General features: G+C 32.5%; 1 protein-coding gene across 1 annotated transcript in view; it reads right to left on the minus strand.

The window, feature by feature from the left end:
- The window catches only part of LOC111060109 (nuclear pore complex protein Nup205), a 96022-nt gene that overhangs the window by 33452 nt on the left and 49197 nt on the right, over window positions 1-13373 (minus strand). Inside the window, exons 17-25 of the mRNA XM_039430819.1 lie at window positions 12475-12661; window positions 11729-11894; window positions 10889-11131; window positions 9750-9983; window positions 8762-8874; window positions 8107-8253; window positions 7133-7315; window positions 6268-6484; window positions 5475-5737 (exon numbers count right to left, since the gene is read on the minus strand). Of these exons, the coding sequence (XP_039286753.1) occupies window positions 5475-5737; window positions 6268-6484; window positions 7133-7315; window positions 8107-8253; window positions 8762-8874; window positions 9750-9983; window positions 10889-11131; window positions 11729-11894; window positions 12475-12661 (1753 nt within the window). The remainder of the gene's footprint in view (window positions 1-5474; window positions 5738-6267; window positions 6485-7132; window positions 7316-8106; window positions 8254-8761; window positions 8875-9749; window positions 9984-10888; window positions 11132-11728; window positions 11895-12474; window positions 12662-13373) is intronic.

The raw sequence follows: 13373 nt of genomic DNA on the forward strand, positions 1-13373 counted from the left end.
CATCCCTAAGGGGGGATAGTGATGTAGGCAAGGCCTACATGGACACTAATCATGTGGACGACCCGGTTGCCATGGGGACTGTTTTTGGTAACGAACTGTTGATGAGAAAACAACTAGTTGAGTTTTAAGTTGGATTTTGTTCAAATATGTTTTATTTTATTTTGATCTTTCTCAATATGTAAACTTTTAATAAATAAAGTGACAATTAAAAAGCACATCTACAACAGTACCTATTATAATAAGAATAGGAGCTGATGATCACAAGAAAAAAACTCTACAAGTGAAAGCCTTATCAAATTTCATGTTTGACTCTGATTTGGAACCATGGCAAAATCTTCAGAGGAAAGGTTGGACTGTCACCAGATGTGCTTCAGTTGAACTACAAGAGTTACCACTTGTTCATCATCTATCTTCAGCAAAAAAAAAAAAAAAAAAGTGGACAAGCTACTCCAACAAATCTTTGGGAAGGACTGGAAAAGGGACGAAACTTTCAGATGATATGTCAATATTGTAGAAGATGAAAATCATAATGAAGATGAGAACATTATAGAGTGTGACTGTTTAGAAGATGATGAGGGGTTTCACATTTAATTTTTTGAGGATAATAATTATTTTTCTTGATAAAATTTGACAAAACAATAATAAGCTAATGACAAAGATTTTCATTTTTTTCAATGTTCTGCTTTTATTTTATGTGCAAAATTTACTTATTTTCGAAGATTTGATAATAATGACAAAGGTTTTTACAGATTTTTGGTTCCATTTCTTAATAGCTTTTTACTGTCAATAAAGTTACTGTGAATATTACAACCATTGTTCTTACTTTCTTCTACTTCTAGCACCCAGCGAATCATGTTTTACCAGAGTCAAAAAATTAATATTAATATTTTCAATGTTTTTGAATTGACCATCAAGGCTAGGGCTGTGTCCTAGAAGTCCTAGGAAAGAATCATTATCACTCCAAGAACCGAATTCACAAAAATAAAAACCTGATTTTGAATCTGGAACAACAAAAATCATATTATTATCATCCCATTTATCAGATGATTTTAAATTAAGTATTGGAAAATATTGATGAAAAACCCAAGTAGGCCTATTTGTTTTTAGTGAATTTAGGCCTTGAATGGATAATAATTCATCTTGGCTGTTTTCAAATGACTGATTTTTAAAGAAAACCCACATTCAGGAGACAATCCAGTCACATACTGGAAGTGTAAAGAAGGTCGTTCAAAAGAAGTTTTGTCCACAGGTGTCAATCAAAGAAGGTTTAGTCCAACATTTAAAGCTTCATTACATATTGTTACAGCAGTTTTTTGTCATTTGTAAGAAATTAGCTTTTGGTGACAAGATCTTTTTTGACCACCGCCTCCTCCATTTGGTTTTGTGACCTTGTTGAAACAGATGCTGAAATCAGTACGGTACCTAGCACAGTTGATAGCTTTTGTATAAAAAATATAACTGTAGATAAGGTTGTTGAATCCATTAGGAATTCGAAACCTAAAAGGTCATGTGGGCCGGACAACATTCCGCCGTATATAATCAAGGGCTGTTCGCAAATTTTGATCAAGCCTCTTCAATATTTATTCAATCTCTCCATTGACAAAAACAGATTTCCAAGTAGATGGAAAGAAGCAAGAGTGACTCCAATCCCTAAAGCCGGTAAATTGAGCAACTTATCGAATTACAGGCCTATATCTAATTTGAGCTCAACTGCAAAAATGTTTGAATATATATTGTATAAACGTATCTACAATCATTTTAAACCAATAATATCTGAAAATCAACATGGTTTCCTGACTAAAAGTTCAACAGTTAGCAATCTTCTATTGTTTACTAATTTTGTTTCTGCAAACCTTGATCGAGGCTCACGTACTGATGCCGTTTACCTTGATTTTTCTAAAGCCTTCGATAAAGTAGACCACAAAATCCTTTTACAGAAAATGTTTGCCTTAGGATTCAGATTTGATTCGGTAGCCTTTTTCCATTCATACCTACTTGATCGATTGTTTTTTGTACTCTTTAACAACATTGGATCAGGCACGTTTCCTAGTAATTCAGGAGTACATCAGGGTAGCAGCTTGGGGCTGCTCCTGTTTCTACTCTTAATTAATGACATTTCCTCTTGTGTAAAAAATAGCAACTGCCTAATATATGCAGATGATGTCAAAATTTATCGTGACATAAATGACTGTTGAGACACTGAGTTATTACAACATTACTTAGAATACATAATTGGAGTCTGAGAAATAAACTGGTACTCAATTTAAAGAAGTGTAAATACATTATTTTTACAAGGCAGCGGACGCCAGACGTTTTCAGCTACTCAATGCAGGGTAACCAACTCGAAAGAGTTTATTTAATGAAGGATTTGGGCATTTTCATTGACTCCACCCTCAATTTTAAGGAGCATGTTAATTATGTTGTTAAACGTTCCAATAAGATGTTAGTCTTCTTGATAAGAAATGTTTGACATTTCACAGATATTGGGCTTATCAAAATGCTCTACTACTCTTTGGTGAGAAGCCGATTAGAGTACTGTGCTGTGATTTGGAATCCATATCAGAATTCTTTTGTAAACTGTGTTGAGCGCATACAGAATAGATTTCTTAGATATTTATTTCATAAAAAACATTATATTTATTGTCCATATGATCAGTCCATGCGTGATCTGAGAAGCACTTTTCAAATAATGTCTTTGAGTAGGCAGAGATCCAAGGGAATCATTCTAGTTGGTGATTTCAATGTGAATTTCCTACTTAATTCATCACACAAACAAGAAATGTGTGACTTCTCTCTGCTTTTGGATTCACCGGTGTTATTGACACTCCTACAAGAGTCACATCACACTCTGCGACCTTGCTCGATAACTGCTTTCTCTCTTCAACAATTAAATGCGTCTCTTCAGGTGTACATTCTTTGGCTCTGTCTGATCATTATGCGCAACTAGTTACTGTGAAACTGCCGCATGGCCTAATGAACTACAACAGAAATGAGTTTCTTGTAAAGCGAATTTTCTCGGCAGAAAATAGGACAAAGTTTGAACAGAGTTTGCAGAACTGTGATTGGAACTGTATACAACTTGTAACAGGGACCATCAATGAAAAGTTGGCTGTATTCATGGAAATGTACTCTGCTGCTTTCAATGAAGCATTTCCTCTCAAGAAACCCAAAGTAAGGAAGAAATCAGAAACTGTAAAATGGTCTTGCCCATATCTGAATTATTTTTGTTCCTGTAAGAGAGATATTCAGCTGTTTACATAACTATATCCTAATAATATTGTGTTAAAGCATAGATATAAGCAAATATCTACTGAAATAGTCACAGATACGTTTATTAAGAGCAGAATATGCCAGCAGACTGATTAGTTCATCAGGAAATAAGCCAAAAGCAATCTGGGATGTGATTAAAAAAGAGATAAAAGATAATAATAGAGTGAACAGCTATAAATTAAATAGATAAATAAATAATTTATTGTCAAAAACATAAAAATGTCATAACAACGTCAGTTCACAATTACAATTGAATGAGTCCTACACTGAGTCTCCAAGTGAAATAGCCAATCTATTCAATACGTTTTTCGCTAAGGACAGACCACATATCATCGGATGCCCACAGAACCACGTTTTTTGAGGCGAGCCCACAGCATATGGCCAAAAAAGTGTATAATGCTATTCCAATTGAAATTCGAGAACTGAATAGCCTACTGAAATAGTTTTTAAGAAAAAATTAAAATTGTGGTTAAGTGAGAGGTGTTTTTATGACATTGGTAAACTTTTGATTCAGTAATTTATTATTACAATATTGTGGTTGAGTAAAAACTTGAAATTTGAATTAACTGTATGATCTTTACCTTTCAAGTAATGGAGACTTTTGATTCAACTTTTTTTTAGTTTATTCAACTTCGATTCCATCTGTGATATTAACTTTGTTTTTTAATTATTTAGACTATATTACATGTATATTGAGATGACATTTATAATGTATGAAGACATTTATGATGTTTGACATTTATGATGTGAATTGTTTGATGAAATGTTTATGACCTGTGTTAATATTGTATAATATACGATGCATAACATGAAAAATAAAATTGAATTGAGTAAAAGACGTGACTATCACTAATTGTGCTCCATAAAATTCTTAGCGTCAAATAGATGTTCCTAATTTTGTTCAATACATGTATTTCTTTGTCCCATTAAACAGACCACGTTTAAACATGTTATTTGCAATAGAAAGATCTAGAACAGTGCAACATACGAATTTTTTCCTTCAACGAACATTGCGCCTGTACAATAGTTTAAACCCGATTCTTGACCCATTTGGTGATAATTTACGCAAATTTTGTTTTAAATCTATGCAAGCTCTTCAAATTATTTTACATACCTTCAATATATTCTTCCTTTCATTATTACCCCGTTCTTTTTCTTCTATCAAATTTTTCGTTTTCTTGATATATTTTTTTTCTTCAATTTTTAATATCCAGTTCTTATTTATAATCAACTTTTTTCTAACTTTCTTATCTTCTTTTAATCAACTTTTTTCTGCTTTCTTAATCAAGTTTTATCTTAATTTTTAATATCAAGTTCTTATTTCTAAAACAGTTTCTTCTTCAAGCAACTTTTTTTCTGTTTCCTTTATCTAGTTTTGTTTTGCTTTTTATTTTTAAGTTCTCAATAATTATTTCTTAATCATTTGTGTCATACTTTTTGTGTAAATGAGGTTTGTTTTAGCGTTTAGCTGTAAACCTCTTCGAGTTGTACTTTTTTCATGTAATGTATTCTCAATAAATAAATAACGAAGAAGAAACTAATATGAGTTTCAATCTAGACATTTACAAATTACAGTTTACTTGATAAATAGTATACTACAATGATCACCAGTATTTGGACTTGACTTATTGAGCTTGAAATACAATAAAATATGTTATAATTTATTATATTTCGAAATATATATATCATAAAAATTAGGATTGTGAAATCGATTACAAATCCAAATCTATTCAATTATTTTTCATTTATTTGTGCTTTTTTATTTTTCATTCCTTAAAAGTTAAATTAAATAGAATTCCTAGTACCCTTATTTGTTCTCTTTTTGACACTTAATGGCATGATTGGCCGAAGCTAGTCGTCTCTCATAGAAACAAATAAGGGTACTAGTAATTCTATTCAATTGAACTATTACAAGTATCTTACTACAATTTTAATAGTCGTAACAATACTACGACGAATGGAAATTTTACACAACAACAAAAACCTTAAAAAAAGTATCGATGAGATTTCTGTAATATTGTTACTAATTATTATTAAACGGAAAACAAATTAAATGCTGCAAATCACCCCAAAGGCTTCTTTGTCTTTTGGAGCGATTTGCAGCATTTAATTTGGATTTTTGTTTATTAATAATTATTCATTAATTAGGTAGCATTTGAATAAATGCAATTTCTCATTAATTTACAAGTGTAAATTGTTGTTACCTTGCAGACATCATGACCGCCAGAGCAGTCATAACAGATGACAGTGATCAATCTCTCGCCGAAGCTGGAGAGCACTTCAAGGGCAGTGTTCTTGGAGGAGATGCCACTGCCACTGCCTTCGTCATCGATGGTCTCCATCAAGCTGCTGTAGACGCTTGTGTTGGCATTGGCTTCCACTCTGACCGGGCTCTGTTGACGCGTCAGGTGCAGCAGGTTCAGCAGCGACGCGTACAGGTTCACTCGGATCTTCTGTGACGCCACTCCTGTGACGCGACCAAATTCAAACATTAAAAAAAGAATCAGGTTGATATTTTAGGAATAGAAGGTTAAAATTGGGGCAATTGTAGGTGGATAATATGAGAGAGATGTAGGTTCAGATTTGAGAAGTGACAGGTGAGTTTCACGAATTGCAGGTTAAAATTGTAAAAATGTTGGAATGAAAAATATTGCCGGAGGATATGAAACACTTTTCAAATAAAAACTAGTAGAAACCTAATGGAGAACACTGTAGGCTAATTGGAATATGGCATTTCAATATGAAAAGTTATAAGGAAAATGCGTACCTCGTTCTGCACAATGTTTTCATCATGATTAGGGATGTAAACTGAATAATAGTAAAAAAAAGAAAAAATATCATTGATACCCTGAAATATGGGTAATAAACAAATACTTGAAGTATTCTGACATTGTAAGAGGAAATCCACTATTTAGATACTTAATATTCTTATGTACTTGATAGTATCTATCATGATTGAGACTTTAGATAATAACGTGATACTTAAAAAATGCTCACCACAGCTTAGAATCCACTTGAGTACTGAAGACATTATATTTTTTAAAATGTTCTCCCTGGAATGGATGAGAGCATTGAGATGGTTGATGCTTTCGATTCCACTTGACACCACTCGACTTTGCTCAGAGATGAAGATATTGCGCAGATCAACTGACAAAAGTAGAATAGCGTCCGAAGATAGGCTGGCTATCTGTGCCAGTACATTGTTTGCTTGAACCTAAAAAGCAAAAAAAAGTTAATTGAAAGGTGTTTATATGAAGAATGGAAGTTTCATTTTTATTCTATAATCATTTATAAGTAACAAACAATTTGAATTCTGTCCGATAATTTATCTTATCAATTCTTTCAAAAATGGCTTACGATTGGCACATTTATGAGAAAGTAGGCAGTGTTTTTTTCAAAATACGAGGCTGACCTGTACAACGCAAAACGTCTTTAGCTTTCAGATATTTTCTTTAAAAGCATCGATGCATGACTTATGAACATGGCTGTCGTCGATTGTTCAATTCGCAGTTCTAAAAACTGAATAGATGGGCAGTTGTACTTCAATTTTTATTCCATTTTCGAACTAATACGAATAATAATTGTTTTCAAAACTATTTGTTTTTTCTTCATTCTCAATCATTCTTTGATTAAGCTATGTGTTTTTATCACTGAATCAATGGATAAAATGACAATACAATCTGCACATATTGATCTCCTGCTCTTGTTTCAGTAAAAACCGCAAGCAATTTGGTTCAATAGAGCGTTCATTGACTATCATTAGTAGTGCAGAAGTATTTCGTAATATAATACGGATTACTTTTATTTAAACTACATGAAAATGAACGAACAAACTTATTATTTAGTATGCGAATCAGCTCACTTTGGTAAGTAGTTCGTTGAGGATTTCGAGCAGAAGACAGAATTGCGTCTCAAAAGGAAGCGATTCCGGCAGAGCTACAGCGAACATGACCTCAGTCACTTGTCTCCACGCGTCCAAGAAGTGCGTAGTCGAAGATGCTATGCTGCGCTGGTTATTTAGCTTCAGAGCATGTTTTAGGACCAACTAAAAACAGAAACAATTAAAATCTATTTGGAGAATCATACAGAATATCGACTTCATGACACATAATTCAATGTTTAAATTATAAAATCTAACAATGATATAATGAACGTTTTGATTGAATCAGTAAGTTATTCAAACTGAATTGCCTATACTCAGAGTAATCTTGGATTTCGTTTAATGGGTGATTGAAAATTTATAGTATTTGGGGAATGAAGACTGTGAATTGAATAAGTTACTTAAATAAAAAATATTATTAAAATTATATGTACATAAAAACAATTGAGTCAGTTCTACTAATTGATTGTAGAAATAAATTTGATTATAAACTTATCAAATGGTGATCAATATTTTAGTCACTATTGACTACTACTGTACATAAACTGGAAGTTGATTGAGAACGTTTAAAAAAAAAAAAACTTCAGAAGCTAATACTAACAGTAACGGAGCATTTATATTATACAAACGGAGGATTTATTCAACTACATAAGTCTGATAAAATTGATAAAACGGTTAATAAAATTAGTTTCTTTTGTATATTGGGTCTTACTATATATTGGTCGAATTTAATAATAAAATACAATTATTGGTAAATTAGTCGAACTATAATATTATATAGCACTGAAATCACAATCATTTACGAAAAACCAAATAATAAAATAAAATTATTTATTTAAATTTATAAATTTACGATAGGTGAATAATAATAAATCAAATACAGGTTTCTATGAAGAAACCCGTATTCACAATTATATTGTAAGGGAGATACTAATAGCTTCGATTAAAAGACAAACCTGAATTTCTTGGAATATGAGCTGTCTCTGATTGGCTGTAGAGCTTCCTTGGATGGATGCGAGTTCTTCAATTAGTATTCTGTGCAGCATTTTCAAATCAATCAGTTTAAGGCCAGAACCAACTACAGTTTCGCACTGCTTCATCACCTGTAATCATACAAACACATTAAAACACAACAAGTAAATTCGTATGGCTTCTGTTGGTGGGAGTCCCTAGCAGAAAGGTGCCACCTCACCTGAATATATAATTTAAGCCGTCAATGGGCCTCACGACTGTCATAGTTTAGCCGGTTAAACGTTTAACGTGCCCATTCGATAACACGGGAGTGAAACTGGTTAAAAAACTTTTTGTAAACACAAAGATCATATACAACATTTCATTTTTTTGTTAAAATAAAGTAAATGAAATTAACGGTAGATAACTAGAAATCTTATTCGAAGATATGTTCAAATTAGTAATTTTATCTAAATATTGAAAAGTCAGTCAAGTGATATAATCTTATCCTGAGTTGAAAATCTAATAGATTACAGAAATAAACAACAAAATGAGCCATCTATAAAAATGTTGTTCCTAAAGCAAATAAATTTTATGAAAATTCAATTCGAGATTAAAAAATAGTAAGGCAAAAATTAGTAAGAACAAAGAAATTCTTACTAGTTCAATTTGCGATCCATCGAAAAACTCCCAATTTGGTGGTTGGGTTGCCTCAACTGAGAATTCGAATTCTTTGAGCAGCCTCAGAATAAGTTGTTGGTTCAGGGGGTTAGCTGGAGACCAATACAAATAATCAAATCAATCAATAATTCAAATCAAATGTATTATCAAACAAGAAAATAAAGTAGGCACTTGATAATGCTACTATTATATTATCCAACAGAGAATATATCAACAAATGTATTAACAAACAAGAAAACAAATAGGCTGTTGATAATATTACTATTGAATCCAACAGAGCATACTTTATAGTATATTATCTGTGGCTAGGTGATAGAAGTACCGATGTCAATTGACTTTCTTTGGTAGTTCTTTCACCAAGCCACATATACAGTATATTCATTTATTCATCAATATAATTACAGAACATAATAAATATGATGACAGGGCGAGATCAACAGGCCTAGCCCAAACTGCTCTGCTCCCAAATTTCAGTAAACTTTCCAAAAGATGGGTTATATTTTGACTTCCAAGAACTTAAGTTCAATTTTATGTCCGAAGTGAAGAAACTAGAAATTCTGAATTTGGAAGGATGAAGCAGTGATTAAGAAACTAATATTAAACTAGATAAATCACTGAGAACTCGTAAAAAATGAAGTATTTCAGAATCTTCTAACTTCTAACTTTTCTAACCTTCCAGAACTTTCAACTAACTTCTCCCTAACCCATTCTTACTAATCCCTAACTAGTGTGCAACGGTGTAGTTGTGTATCAGCCTGCAACGAAAACTAGATGCCGTGAGAGTTGACGAATTAAACGGCTCAACTTACCACTTGTCTCAGTATCGCAAGATCAAAAAAGCACTGACATCCTCCCAACATTTCACTCAAATGACTAATCGAAAATAACTAGACATCAATAATAATTACTATTGAAATAATTCACTCACTAATTAAATATGTAAATATGATAGAAAGTACAAAGATACCAGTGATATTGGTGGAGAAGGTGTGAGTCAACTGGGAGGCGAGGACGGGCGCCGTCTGCATGTCGCTGTCTGCTACGTCTACGTGGTGGGGGTTACCTGACCCCCCTCCCGCCGCCACCGACACCAGCAGCCCCATCAGGCTATTCAGCTGCGACAGCTGTTTGTTCGAGAATGTTATCTTCAGCTCGATGGCCACTGTCTTCAGTAGCCAGTTCATCTGGTTCATGTCCGAGCCTACAAATAACATTAGTAAAAAAGCAAATACATAATATTATACATTAGAAAGTTTTTTATGAAAGTCTAATTTTATTTAGTTGTAAACATTTTGATGAATTTATATTATTTTTTATGGATTTCTGTAAAGTGTATATGGTGTAAACTTTGTTTTCAAGGAATACATGAAAAATGAGTATCCAACAGATTGATTTATTTTTTATTATGATGTGCTAGTCTCGACAGACCCATTGCAATAAACAGTATTTTATTTTTTTATGTAACAAACGACACTGATGTGAAAACATTAGTAGATAAGATACTAAGGCAATCCTTGAATTATATTTCTTCTAAATTTAGGTGGTGAAACAGTCCAAAAAGAAGGTTAGGCTATGTTCCCTTCACTTGTCCAATTTTCGGTGTAAACACTATTTATAAACATAAAACACTAAATATAAGTATTACAAAAAACTAGTTCACAGTGAAAAGTGAATTGGAGAATATAATTATACTTGGTAAGGAGAGAGAGAGAGAAAAAACGGAGATTAAATATTAGAAGCCAACAAATAAATGCTTAAATATAAGAGAAATGAGCATATCAGATTGAAAGAAATAACATAACAAAACATAATAAATTATATTAAAGTCAATATATCAAAGACTAATCATTTGGAAATAAGCCTGTAGTGATTTCCCATAAGTGATTGAAAAATATTGAAAAAAATGAATCGACCAAGAATTAATATCTGAAGGACAATGGAGATTAACTGTACAAACCTTTGTTCTCAGAAGCAACAGGCGAAAATTCGCGGGAATTATTAATTACTTATCTTTGCTATAAGTGTAATCGAACATGATTGGAAAAATGTCTCGAACAATAATATTAATCTGTAAAGGAGAAATAAATGGAAAATAGCTGTACTAACCTTTCTTGTCTGAGCGGAAAGGTAGAGCAGCCACATGTCTTTGCAGAAATTCGCCAGATCTCAGAAATCGCAGCGTGGATTCGGAGGTTCTGGAGTTGGCTGCCAGTGCGAAGATGAGGCGATAGCAGAGCTCAATCAGCTTCGCATGCGGCGGCTGACAGGTGGGATCCGAACGTGCGCGCAGCGAACTGGACAGCAGGCTCACAACCGAATGCAGACATGTGCGCGGGAATCCCAGCACACCTTCAATTAAAATTCATTTTTAAATAAATAAATAAATATTCACCATATCAACCATTCCTTATAGATAACATCAATGTTTCCCATGATAATAGTTTGAAGTAAATCAATCATTAGTTCTTGATATTTTCAACTCCTGCTTGCAGACAAGATTTACTTGAACAGGCAGTGCCAATAAAATAATATTACTTTTTTATATATTATTGTGAATATACCGTACTGATTTCAATGGACGATAGTTTTCAAGGTAATTGCTATGATAATTACATTTAAGAGTAATAAGTCGCCACTTTAGGATTCTGTCTGATGTCTATAAGTGTGATAGAGTGACCTGGATATGGGTGTGATCTGGTAAAATAACCAGATTAGGAGGTGAAAGTAAAGTAAAATATACTCGTGATAAACCTCTATTTTCTACTCAATATAACCTATAAACTCGAGTGGCGAGGCATAACATTTCTCAGCAACGAGGATCTCTCTGCCAATAAAAACCATAAGAATAGTCTAACAGAATACAAAAAAATTTAATACTGTATAATTGTCATTGAAAATTCAAGTTTTCAAATCTTAATTTCAAAGTATTATGATCAATAAACGTACCTGGCTGTTGAAAGATTGTTTGCCTAATATCTTTATTCAATTCAAATCCCAATAGGTAATGAGATAGATTGGGTGAATTATGGTTTAGACATTGTAGAAGCAATTTACAAATGGCTTCTTTGGTTTTACCAACAACCCCTACGTCTTCTTCTCCATCGGAATTTGTCTAAAACAGATAAAACGATTGGAATTTAAAAAAAAATTAATTTACCAGATTTAATTTTGAATTAATTATTTATATAATTATGCATATGATTATGTTATATAGAAGCAAGAACAAAACTAAAATCTGATTAGTGTTCCAATATTAATTCAACATTGAATTTGATAAAAACCTTTTGAAGTGGAAATAGCAGGGTGCTTTTTCCACATCAGAAGTGTTTTTAAATATAATATGAGATTAAATATTTACAATGAATGTTTAGAAGATTTAGGTTGGAGATATTAAAGATTTTTGTTAATGTTGCTTTTTCCACATCAAAAGTGCTTTTAATTTCAATATTCAATTAGAGATTTACAATGAATGTTTAGAGATTTATGGAAACATGCTTGAATTTGAATCAGGTTTATTGCGTTAATTTCCAATTTGATGAATCTGAATCGTTGAAACTTCTGAGGAAGTTTACTTACAAATTATGTAAGTAATCTAGTATTATTGCAACATTTTTACTTCAAACCATATTTGAAACAAACATATTGACTGAAGGGGAGTCAACAGTTTTCAAATATAAAAAGCAACTACTCACACTAGATTCATCATTGTAAGCCTCCAAACATTCAACAAATCCATGGCGAATGAATGTTTTGAGGTGTGGAGTCGACGTGAATACTGAGACAATATGAGACTGCGGTGTCGGATGTAGAGTGACGGCCAACAGAATTCTCACCGCTAACAACGATTGGTTGGGGAGCCAGCTGTTGTACGTCACATACCTGAAAAGTACCACCAACTAAAAACATATTCAGGAAAAAAATTGAGAGGAGGCAGAAAGACAGATAGTAAGGGGTGGGGATGGCAGACATTCTTCTTTCATATTAACAATATCTTATGACATTATTCATATGAAACATTCATACTGTTATTATAAATGATTGATTTAGTAGCCTACTGTAGTGTGAATCATACATGTTTTATGCTCTGATTTCTTTTATATTTTGACGACACACTATTCGATACAATTAACATTCACAACAATGTGTAAATAAAGAATTTGTCAAGAAATAAAAATAAAAAATCTAAGTACCATTTTTAATTTCAACAGTAATGCCATTTTCAAACGACATTAAAAAAGGGAATAACGAATTTGATTTGATTCACTTTCCTCTAAATGCAATATTGATTTATTTTATTTGCATTTGAAAATGGCTTTAATGAATCAAAACATGTGCATTGATTATATTGTAAAAAAGGGCACTGGATAATTTTTGTTTCATTTCTTATGGCATTACTCTGTTGAGTGATTTTCTGAAATTTTTATTTATTATCGTACTCGTATTTTATTGGAAAATTTGAACTGATAGCGGCCCAGGATCCTCTTTCCTTTCTGTTTTGTTAGTCATAAGGAACTGTAACAAATGTAGTTACTGGGTAGTACCATGCTCCTTGGTGATGGGTTCGATTTCCAAACGGGGCGTTGTTTTTTGA

The sequence above is a fragment of the Nilaparvata lugens genome, chromosome 6 (assembly GCF_014356525.2).
Source record: "Nilaparvata lugens isolate BPH chromosome 6, ASM1435652v1, whole genome shotgun sequence".
Classification (NCBI taxonomy): Eukaryota; Metazoa; Arthropoda; class Insecta; order Hemiptera; family Delphacidae; genus Nilaparvata; species Nilaparvata lugens.